General features: G+C 37.3%; 1 protein-coding gene across 1 annotated transcript in view; it reads right to left on the bottom strand.

Moving 5' to 3' along the window:
* Positions 1–12,184, bottom strand: part of LOC107592050 (exostosin-1c-like) — a 62,305-nt gene that overhangs the window by 47,015 nt on the left and 3,106 nt on the right. The window contains exon 2 of the mRNA XM_016281406.1: positions 5,142–6,385. Coding sequence (XP_016136892.1) covers positions 5,142–6,079 — 938 coding nt within the window. The 5' untranslated portion in view covers positions 6,080–6,385. The remainder of the gene's footprint in view (positions 1–5,141; positions 6,386–12,184) is intronic.

Raw genomic sequence — 12,184 nt, 5'->3', positions numbered from 1 at the left:
ATATATATATATATATATATATATATATATATATATATATATATATATTAAGTTTATATATATTATATATATATTTTAAATACTATACTATACTATATTATGCTACATATATTATGCTATATATATATATATATATATATATATATATATATAAGTATGAATATATAGCATAATATAGTATTGTTTAGTATTTTAATTGCATTTAGATTCTTATGCATATATATAAGTTATATATATTAAAGTTGAGTGGCCTGATGCAGTATGTTTTATCAGGTTCTAGGATTAGCCTACACTGAATCCTGGGAAATGTAGGTCATGGCCTTTACCTTTCATGATTTTATCCTGGTCATGAAGACAAAAGAGTGAACATGTTTCACGCACTGATAAGTGTGCATGTGACGTCTATGTGTCTGAGGTGCATTTTGGACTGAAAAAAGTGTCCATGCATGAAGAGCAAATTATCATGCCTCAGTCTGCACGCCAATAAGCAAATGCATGTGTATGTAAAACACTTGGCCTGGATAGATGGGGAAAGAGGGACAAGGGATTGGTGAATGGTGAGGTGGGGGATGGGGTGGTGGTGGGGGGGTTAGAATCCCGGTAAGGAAAATTAGAGAACTTGGAAAAAAATCAAAAGAGCGCACAAAAGACAAGAAAGGAAGATGGACGGCCCTTTCGCTCTCTCTTTATTTGTTCTAAATAAACCTAGTTTGTGCTGGCTTGTGCACGAGCCACACAAACCACACTCTCTCAATTTTCGAAATCTACAATTTCACATCCCCCTAATTACAGTGGGGTGTAGCATTTCTTATTGCATCCTGCCAACGATTGTACGCAAATACGCACATACAAGGTCACGGAACGAATGAGAGGCCCGTCGTTAAGGTCCTTATTAAGTTCATTAAGCGCAGTTGTGATCATTTACATTCACTTCCAAGGCGATAATTCACTAAAAATAGTATTTTTACGTCTGGAGAGTGTGTTTTCCTGTAGTTGTGTTTTATTTTCAATGGCAGATGTAAAAAGGCAGTGCATTATTCTTCTTTTCTCCTTGAGAATCGAGAATAATGACCTCTTCTGTACAAACGTCTTGCACATGGTAGGAGTGTAGTCATGGAGACCTTGTTAGCTGTCAAGAAAGGTACCGCATTTTACTATTACACTCTCAGACACACACACACACACACACACACATCCAACCGCATTCTAATGCTTTCCCAGAAGTCTACGGTGGTACTGAAGAGAGTATAATCAGTATTGCAGTATAATCCTCCGTCTGTGTGTGTGTGTCCCAAAACTGTCCCGAAACAGCTTGCCCTATTTTTCTTCCCACAAGCCCTCTCACTCCTTCTCATTTACATTCCCAGTACAATGCAAGTCCCCCTCAACCCCCCACCCCCCTTTTTTAAAGAGCCCTGAAAAGTGAATGAATGTAGGCCATTCGGTTGCAGCAAGTTCCTCTCTCATTCCTGAAGCATCCCCGGATGCATCCCTATCTCTCCACCCTGGGCAAGAGTTCAGTAGGGTGCTTGGTGTGCCTTCAGGTTAATCTGTGGAAGTAGCAGATGCTGGTGATCATTAACCTGAGAGAACCTCCTAAGTTCTATTTCTGAGTTTGGCACCTTAGCTTCCTTGTGGTACCAGAGCAGTGAAATAAGAGAGAGACCCAATTTGCTGTGTCGCCGCTTGCCTTCACATTTTCCTTCAAGTTTATACATTCTGGGTCCGACACCCTCAAAACTCCACAGAGGGCTGGGCGGTATGAACAGTAGAAATGTCTCAACCATTAGCTATATAATTTATATATAGGCTATGCAGTATATAATTATACAGTATACACTAGTGTTTAAAAGTTTGAGGTCAGTAAGATTTTTTTAATTTTGAAAGAGATTTGTGAGGAATGCAGTGAATTGATCAAAAAAATATTTCTATTTCAAATAAATACTGTTACCTAGAACTTTCTATTCATCAGAAAATACTGAAAAAATGTATCATGGCTTACCCAAAATTCAGCAGCACAGCTGTTTTCAACATTAATAATATTAACAGATGTTTCTTAAGCAGCAAATCAGCATATTAGAATGATTTCTGAAGGATCATGTGACACTGAACACTCAAGTAATGGCTGCTGAAAATTCAGCTTTGCCATCACAGGAATAAATTACATTTTACAATATATTAAAATAGCAACAGTCTTGAATTGAATATCTAACATTACAGTTTTTAACTTTTTTTGATTTTATTTTGTTGACACGGTTTACTACATTAATACAGAATTCAACTGATCTCAGGTGTGCAACTCAGCATATTTCAGCATTGTTTATACATTCTGGGTCCGACACCCTCAAAACTCCACAGAGGGCTGGGCGGTATGAACAGTAGAAATGTCTCAACCATTAGCTATATCATTTATATATAGGCTATGCAGTATATAATTATACAGTATACACTAGTGTTTAAAAGTTTGAGGTCAGTAAGATTTTTTTTAATTTTGAAAGAGATTTGTGAGGAATGCAGTGAATTGATCAAAAAAAGATTTCTATTTCAAATAAATACTGTTATCTAGAACTTTCTATTCATCAGAAAATACTGAAAAAATGTATCATGGCTTACCCAAAATTCAGCAGCACAGCTGTTTTCAACATTAATAATATTAACAGATGTTTCTTAAGCAGCAAATCAGCATATTAGAATGATTTCTGAAGGATCATGTGACACTGAACACTCAAGTAATGGCTGCTGAAAATTCAGCTTTGCCATCACAGGAATAAATTACATTTTACAATATATTAAAATAGCAACAGTCTTGAATTGAATATCTAACATTACAGTTTTTAACTTTTTTTGATTTTATTTTGTTGACACGGTTTACTACATTAATACAGAATTCAACTGATCTCAGGTGTGCAACTCAGCATATTTCAGCATATTTTTTACTTTAGCTTTAAACATGGCTCATGCAGTCCTACTTATTATATATTAGTTATTTCCTAAATATCACAATGTTAAAGGGATAGTTCACCAAAAAATGAAAATTCTGTCATTAATTACTCACCCTCATGTCGGTCCAAACCTGTAAAACCTTCGTTCATCTTCAGAACACAAATTAAGATATTTTTGATGAAATCCGAGAGCTTTCTGACTTTTTGAATAAAGTTGTTATTTTTCTTTTCTTTGCACACAAAAAGTATTCTTGTAGCTTCATAAAATTATGGTTGAACCACTGATGTCACATGGACTATTTTAACGATGTCCTTAGTTGTGTTGCCGTCTTAATAAGTCTTAATTTATGTACCGAAGTTGAACAAATGTCTTAGGGTTTGAAATGACATGAGGGTGAGTAATTAATTACAGATTTTCATTTTTGGGTGAACTATCCCTTTAAAGCTGTTTCTGTACCAATGGCAGAATTATACAAAATATATTACATGTTATTTAATATATAAAACATTTTGGGGTTAAATTTTCTTGCTAAATTGACCTTTATCATAATATATACTGTACTTTCAAACCTCCATATAAGATTTTGGTCATACCTCCCACTCCTCCACCAACTCCTCAGCAGTCACAATTTCTGCCAGTGTAAAAAAAAAACACTTTTCCTGCTTAGACCTCCACGACGCAAGCCGCCATGTTCATTCCAGTAGAAATAAAGTATTTCATTAATGTTTTTCTTCCTCACATGGATCCCGGACCACCTAACACCTGTACTGCTAACAAGTATGGCTAAGTTTGTTCCTGCGTGGGAGAGCCCCCCAACCTATCTTGTGGAATAAATGAACACATTCATCCAGTGCTGAGTGGAGCTCTGTCCCCACCACAAACCAAAAGCAAACAAGCCCGAAGCACTGTTCAACTGTTCGAGACCATTTCTTCGGTTTCTTTTTGGCCGTGTCTGCTCCTTTAAGGCCCACGGTGGATTTGATACACATTCTCTGTGGTAGTTTTGAGGCCCTGTATTAGTTCTCCTCCCTTCATTTCCCATATTTCTTCTACAGTAGGCTATCTCTCCACCCAAATCTGTTTAATTCCGCTGGGTCATGCATGTGTTACAAAACAATTTAGAAAAGCACAAAAAAATGCTTAAAGCTTTATGGTTTGATTCACAGAACAGCTGTGCACAATAACTTGAGATAGGAATGTACTATTCATCATAAATATACTTTATAATATAAATGTATACTCCATTCATATAAACACAACAGGCCTAACTGATTAAACGCGAGCAGAACAAATTTCAATGTAAATTGTAAGTAAAATCCTGTAAATTAATTTTAGCTAAGCCCCGCCTTAAAATGCCACTGACTAATCCTGCCTTATTTTTGTTCTTTTTAATGTGAGTCTATGAACTGCATGTTTTAGATGCAAAAAATAAATTTTCAAATTTAAAAAAAAAAAAAATATATATATATATATATAATATATAAAAATATATAATTAACAAAAATAATAAAAATATGATAAAACAAAGTTGCCATATAATGGTAAAAAAGTACCTTGAGAGGATATAAGTATTTTTTTTCTTTTTTTTATCTTTAAATAAATCTTGTTCCATGCATAATTAAAAAAAAAACTGAAAAAATATTTTTTGTGTCACACTTCATTCCAGTCCATGTAAGAATACCACTTTATGAGCACATTTTACTGACAATCATGGGAATCTTCATTCATTCATTCATATTTGATGTTCTGTAAAGCTTGTCTGAGTAAGCAACAGGAACCAAGGAAGGCGAGGCTTAGCGAAGGATCACTTGTCGCATTCATTCTGCTCATGTTTCTTGAATACGCAATGTTGAAAACTAATAGTTACACTAACATCAGCAAGTCAAAATCTCTTTAAACACATTTATGACGTACAATACCCCGTATATGTCATCCTCAAGAGAACACTTGATACATTTTCAGCGTTATTCACTCTTGACAGTTTGCCATGTATTACATAAGTAACCCACACCCTGCGGTAACCGATAGCTGCTTCTTGTATTTAACACAGAGGAACCTGAGTTCATAGCCCAGGGTGTCACTGACGAACTCCATTGAGTCACTGAAACCGAAACTGATCTCATAACGGCCATCATTCCTCTTAAAACCTCAAGCTATTAAGTACAGAAACTCCCCTTTGGCTAATTTACATGACTTACCTCTCATACTCCTGGTTATCATGGTCACACCGCGCGTCTTTGTGCTTCTCCCAGTCCTTGCCGTGGCGGCACGTCGTTAGTGAGACGATGTCCTTGCCATTGTGGATGTGATGCAAAGCGTTGCGAGTGTCTGAGCCGATGCCCGTCAAGTAACGTTTACCTTTAAACATCAACAAGTACTTCCGTCTTGGCGGGACGGTGTTGCGAACTAACCAGCCCCTCTCTCCACCCTTCTGAGGGTGTTCTTTAGAGAACAAAGGGATGGAAATGTCAAAGCCCGGTCGGAAGTGTTCCGTATTCAGGCTTGCTTTGGCCAGGATAGCCTGGCCCACGTTAAAACCCAAGTCCTCGGTGTAGTTGGGCCAGGTTCCGGAATAAAGGTTGAAGATGACATGGTTCCGCCCGTCATTCCAGAGCGGGTAACCTCGAATTCGCTCGTCCATGTTGGGCACAAACTGCATCGATAGCTGGTCCCTGTCCAGCGTGTCGATTCCCAGCACGAACAAACATGCCTCTCGAGGGTCCGACGTGAAATACCGTGAGTCCGCGACCGAGGTGAGGATCTTGCGGTAACTCTCAGACACCCGTTCGCCCTTCTCCGGCGGATAGATGTAGACCCGAAAGCCACTCTGCCCTTGACATCGGGCGAAGTCAAAGCAGGTGTCCATCCTGCAGTGACTGTTCTTGTAGATTCCGGCCCACGACTGCCGGCGCTGCCTTGGCGAGTCACCCGGACCCCCAGCATTTTGTAGCTCGGCCTGGTCGGCGTAACCCGGGAGCAGGTCCCGATCCAACCAGTTGGGCCAGGGCCGCGCTACCTCCCCCCTCCTGTGGGTGATGAGACCCAGGAGCCGTTCCTGCAAGCCGCCCCAGTAATAGAGCAACAGCCAGCAGCACATGCACAGGCCCAGAAGCACGTACTTCTTGCGTGCCTGCATGAGGCCGTCTCTCTCACCCTCTGTGCTCCAGGGCTGTCCCGGGAGCTTCAGCAGGGGGGAGACGGGATGGACAGCAGGGGCCGAAGCTCCAGCATAGCCCCGATGCCCACTTGTCCATCAGTGAAAACCAGAGACACGAATGCGCTCTTTTTCTCCGTCTCGGTTGTCTGTTCACAAGACGGTAAGCTCATGTGACAGAAGTACGTGTGTGCTCCGCTGTCGTCCGCTGGAAGTGATGCAGTGCAATTTCTCCTCTCTTGGTAGTCCTTCTCTCTGCATGGCTCAGTGAATCCCCTCTGTGTTACCCTAGCAGAGAAATTAACAACACACTTCAGTACACAGCCTTCTGTTCATTTATATCAGTACTGCCATGAACACAGACTCTTATCCCATCCTCAAACACTCAACAGATTCAAACACATGAAAACTTTAGTGAGCAAGCAATGCATCATGGATGGCAGCACATTACAGTGGGAAGGGTCATATTTCAGGCATTTTTTGGAAAGTGGTGCACTGTGGTTAAAAAATGAACATGAATACCAGACATTATACTCATGGACAGTACGATACATTTTTTGTATGTAAATAGGCCAGTCAAATGTATGAGTATCACAGCATTAACTAATGAAATGTCCAATATCCAATAAAGTTTTTTTAAAGATAAATGTATATCACAAAAAGATTTTAGGGGGATTTAAATAAAATACATTTAAATCAATAAATAAAAACAGAAATATTGTTCAAAAAGAGGACAAGATGTTTTTTGTGATACTGTGTTATCTTGAGGAGAGTTCTGATTTGATGTATGTACATACATTTATTAAAAACTATCTAGACAACAGTTAAAGTTTGAAACTCTTATGGTTTAAAGTAATAAAACAATGGCTCAGAAATGTGAAGTTAATTGTAAGATAAAGCTCCTAAAATACCACTTGGTTTGATATTTTGTCTGTAATGCAATACAATTTCTACATTTTTAGGTGAAATCCTGCATAACCTGTAGTCTGAAACTTATGAGTCAGTTATTTTTTATGAAAAAAAAAACCTGTAGTCTGATTTGCAAATAAATTAATCTTATGAATTTTGCTATTTTAATTAATTAAAAACATACAGCATTACCAGTGTAGTCTGATTCTCGAACGAATTATTATTATGAGCCAGTTCTTTTTATTAATTTAAAACCATACAGCACAACCAAATGTAGTCTGATTCCCGAACAAATGATTCCTATGAGCAGGTCTTTGTGAATTTTTTGTGGGAAAAAAGCCTTTTTTTTTTAAGACTCACATACTGAACTTCCATCTTGTCCAAAATGAACCAAGTGCTGTTCGGCTGACCCTGAAGTGATCTTCTGAAGAAGATATTCTGAACAATGTTTTTGTTCATACAATGAAAGTCATTGGGGTCCAAACCAAAATTGGACCCCACTGACTTTCATATTGAGAAATTTTTCAAAATATATTTTCCATTCAGTTTTGTACAAGTAAATGCTGACAGAATTTCATGTTTGGATGAACTACACATAGAACCAGAGCCACACATTTCCTTATAGGGGCTTTCGCACCGTGCAATTCTAAGAACTCAGTTCTATAGGAACTATCCAGCATGGTGGCTCCTACAAAACCAAGTTCCCCTCGGGCCGTTTTCCTGCTTGCAATCGCGGCCAACAGCGACATCTTTATTTGCAGCATTTACAACCAGTGAATGGAGGAACACCATGATTGGAGCTGTTTTTGTTGTGTGTCATGGATTTGTGATGACAGAGATGTAAATGCACAATTTACGCGATTGAAAAAGCATGAAAATCTGACTAAATCTCGTACACTTACATCAATGATAGTTCCTATAGAACTGTTTTAGACCCTACTCTGAAGTAGGAGCTCATTGTAATTCCCCCAAACGGAGTTCCTAAATATGTTCCTAGTTTCTGCTGTGCGAACAGGCCAAAAAGTGGGCACTTCCGCCAGTAGTTATAGGAACTATGAAAATATTCCTCCGATGTGAAAGCCCCTTATGATTCCCATTTTGCCTGTATATATAAAAGGGCAGTTAACAGTTTGAATAGGGGAAGTTAACAAAACAACATAGTCCAGTGAGTTTTTGCACAACATCAAAGCCCTCCACGGGTGCGTTATCAAGTGAATCATCACATGCCCAACCCTGGTGGTGGGCTTAAAAGACTGTGTGTGCACCGGTATGAGGCCATGCTTGATTTGAAATTGGTGTATTTAGTCTTGTGGTCCGAGTCGGTTCTGCTGTTTTCACACACACACTGGTGCAGTGTTTCGAGTGAACATGCAAAACATGAGCTGGGGAACGATAGCATCCACCCTCTGCAAGCTCCAGTTGAACGGAGATGAAGGGGGTGAAAAAATAAGGCGCTTTGAGAAGCCCGAATCGAAAGAGAGAGCCGAGACTGAATCTGATGCCAGTTAATCTAAAGGCAGATTGAGGTTCTTTTTGGTTTGTTTGTTTGCTCTGCCGGGAAGCACGCTACGGTTTTGAAGGGGAGGTGTTTGTCAAGAAAGTGCCCTCCTCTCATCAAAGTGTGTACCTGTCTCTGTGTGCGGCGTCAGTGTTTCTACTGCCAGGCAATGCACAAAGACAGCTTTCAGGTCTCACCTGCCACACTTGTTTTTCTCTTCACTCTTCCCTCGCCTCTTCCCTACCTCTACCTTTCTGCTAAATTCCCCTAGAGTTTCTGTCTTATCTCTTTAAGCTGTCTGACCTAGCGCAAACTAATCTAAAGCTTTTAAAGAATATAAAGGGCCTGTGTGTTGTTATGCATGCATGTGAGTGTATGCTTATGGAGATTCCTCTTATATGCATTAATAATGTTTGACAGGTACAGAATATGAGGTAAAATGCAGTATGCTGTTTGTAGTGAACTTGTGTGTGATCATGAAGCTAGCGTAAGATCTGCGTGCTGGCATTTTCACGGTAAAGCTCCCCTCACTGCAGGCCAAGCACATATTTGTCGGGAAACAGATGCAGAGGATTCCATTGCAAGCTGCTCATTATTAATGCATGACTCCCTTAGTTAGGACATTGATTTCCCTTCTTTTCTTTCGTTTGGCTTTTTATGCCTCAAAGGTGAAGTTAATCTGAATTTTCTTTTGAAAATGAACTTTATTTAAGATTTCCACTTGCATGACGTAAAGATCACTCATGCTACGCTTAACTAGGGATGCCAGAACCAACCTAATGAATATAGGACAATGCAAATTTGGATGGACAAATTTGGATGCGCGTGAACCTGGGTTTTGTCCCCCTCAATCTCTCATCCCTACTATAATAAAAATAAACAAAATTATAATAAATAAATAATAAAAATAAATGATATGTAAAAGTTTGGAATAATAGAGATTTTAATGTTTTTCTCACGAAGGCTGCGTTTGATCAAAAATACTGTAAAAACAGTAATATTGTGAAATATCATCAGAATTTAAAATAACTTTTTTTATTTTATTACATTGTTTAAAATGTATATTTTAATATAATTTTTACTGGAGTAATTGCTGCTGAAAATTCAGCTTTACCAGCACAGGAATAAATTATATTTTAAAATATACTGAAAAAGAAAGCACTTATTTTGAATTGTAATATTATTTCACAATATTACTGTTTTTACTATTTTTAACCAATAAATGCAGCCTTTGCGAACATTAATGATGTCTTTCAAAGAAATAAAACTAATTACTGGCTGGCTGCCAGTGTGTATATAATTTGTATTATTTATTTATTATACTTTTATTTATTATTATATATTTTATATTACATAATTTTATTATCAATATTTATCAAAATAATTATGTATACACAAAAATGTTTTTGTAATATTTATTAATCATTTTTATTAGCATATTATAATTATATTACATTATAATACACACACATATATATATATATGTATAAAAAAGTAAATTTTTTATATATATATACATATTCTTTTTTTTTGGGGGGTATAAAAAGCTTCGTTTAAACGAGACCGCAGCCGTCCCGTGAAGGCCTCCTCGTGTGCAGACCGAAGAGTGTAAAGACCATCAACTCTACCGTGCGACTCCACACTTCAACAAACTAAATGGAAATGAAATAATATATATATATTGAATTTATAAATGTGTATGTACATATACAGTATATACTGTATGTTATGTGTGTGTGGTTGTACATACACATATATGTAGTTGTTTTTTTGGTGTTTGGCTTAGTGTTATGTTATTATACTCTTATACCTTTTGTTCTTTAATATTTTGAATTGTTTTTAGCTTTGTTTTTTTGTTTTTCATTTAAATGCTAAGTTTTGAAATGTTGTTGTATGCATTTGTCTCTTTTATTTAATCTCTTTATTTTTAAAATGTGTATAGGTAGTATTTATAAAGTTTTAGCTTTTAGTTTTGGATCTGTTTTTAGTTGTTTTAATACTACAATTGATTGCTTCTGTTGTCCTCATTTGTAAGTCGCTTTGGATAAAAGTGTCTAATAAATGACTAAATAAAAATAAAAAAATATATATATTGTTATATTGTTATACATAAGAACTGTAAATGTCAAAATGATAAACATATATATCTAAAAAATATATATATTTAAAAAAAATTTATCCTTACTTTTACCCCCATGACAAAACAATGTCACATAGTGAAACACAAGCGGAAAAGCTGGGAATTAAAATGCAGATTAAAAGAACCATCACAAATTAAAAATAGGAATCATTATACAAAAAAGGCATTTTGTCTGTATCAGAGGAATTTTTAATTTAAACAAAAAAAACTTTGTCTTTTGCTTTTTTTTTCCATGGGTCATGATTTTTTCTTCATAGTAGAGTTCAAAATAAATAAACATCTTTTTAATGTAACTGTAAGAACACACTTTCCTTCTTTTACATCCGGATTATGTAATCACATTCCAAATATTCCATCATTCCCCAAGCCTGCATCCAGCTGACAGAAGGTTGGAATCGACAGAGAGGGAGTGATCACTAGCTTCAGCCCCACAGGGACTGTTTCTCTCTCTCTTTCTTACTCTTCCTTGCAGTTTCCTCCTCCTATCACAATTACTTTTTATTTTTCTCATTCATCTTCCTCTTGCCTTCTTTTCTCACCGCCACTGTAAGTCTCTCCCGCTCTGTCTTTCTCCGCACCGTATATCAAATGGGGTAGGGCTCCAGAAACAGGCTGCAGGCAGTGTAATGAGATCGAGATGTGATGGCATATTGCTCAGTCACCATGACAGGAAACAGCTGAATAAGTGAACACAGCCTTCCAAACTTTCAGTGATCTGTCTTCTGGACACTTCATTAGCTTTTTCAGAACAAGTGTTTTCCACTTGTAAAGTCCCTGTGTGAAGGGAAAAACTATGCTAGTGTCTTTTGGCAATGGACAGTGAATATGGAGAAGGACAGCGGGCAGGTGGATGTAGCCAAGAGGCAGCAGTTGTGTGCTTGGTGAGTTAGTTTCCTGTGTCGTGCCTGCTGCCCAGACTGCTCTGGCCTGAGCCGTTTTCTCACATGACGAGTGTGTGACAGCTGGACATAGAGCTTATCTCCCCTGGCCCATCTCCCTCTACAGCCAATAAATCAGATCTATACTAAAAAGCCTGCTTGGAGAACGTGTTTTCCTTCCACATCTAAATTATACTCTATATAATGAAATTTTCTTTAGCTTTAAAATGTCAAAAGTACAATTTCTGCAATGCAGACCTGCTAAATAATGTCAGATAGGTTTTTCTAAGTGCTCCCCAAGCTGCCATTGGTTAAACAAATAGATAGTTCTGCCCTAAACTCACGTCATTGGCTGAACCAGTGTTGCTGTGTCGAACTGTTCAGGTTTGTCAAACAAACTATGAAAACTGTACAATACACATTGCCTTTACAGTTTCTTGAGAAATCAACCTAAAAAAAGAGAAAAATTCAAAGTTGCATATTAAGCTGATATGAGAAAATATTTAAATATATATATATATATATATATATATATATATATATATATATTGTTTTTTTAGTTGAGATCAATTCCAAAATTCCAATTCCTGTGAGAAAATAAAAAAAGAGAACAGATACCTGGCATACTTCATATAGCAGATTGTATTGCTCTTGAGGCTTCT

Source organism: Sinocyclocheilus grahami, unplaced genomic scaffold (genome assembly GCF_001515645.1).
Source record: "Sinocyclocheilus grahami isolate Dianchi unplaced genomic scaffold, SAMN03320097.WGS_v1.1 scaffold149.1, whole genome shotgun sequence".
Classification (NCBI taxonomy): domain Eukaryota; kingdom Metazoa; phylum Chordata; class Actinopteri; order Cypriniformes; family Cyprinidae; genus Sinocyclocheilus; species Sinocyclocheilus grahami.
This window is presented reverse-complemented; position numbering and strand designations above follow the sequence as displayed.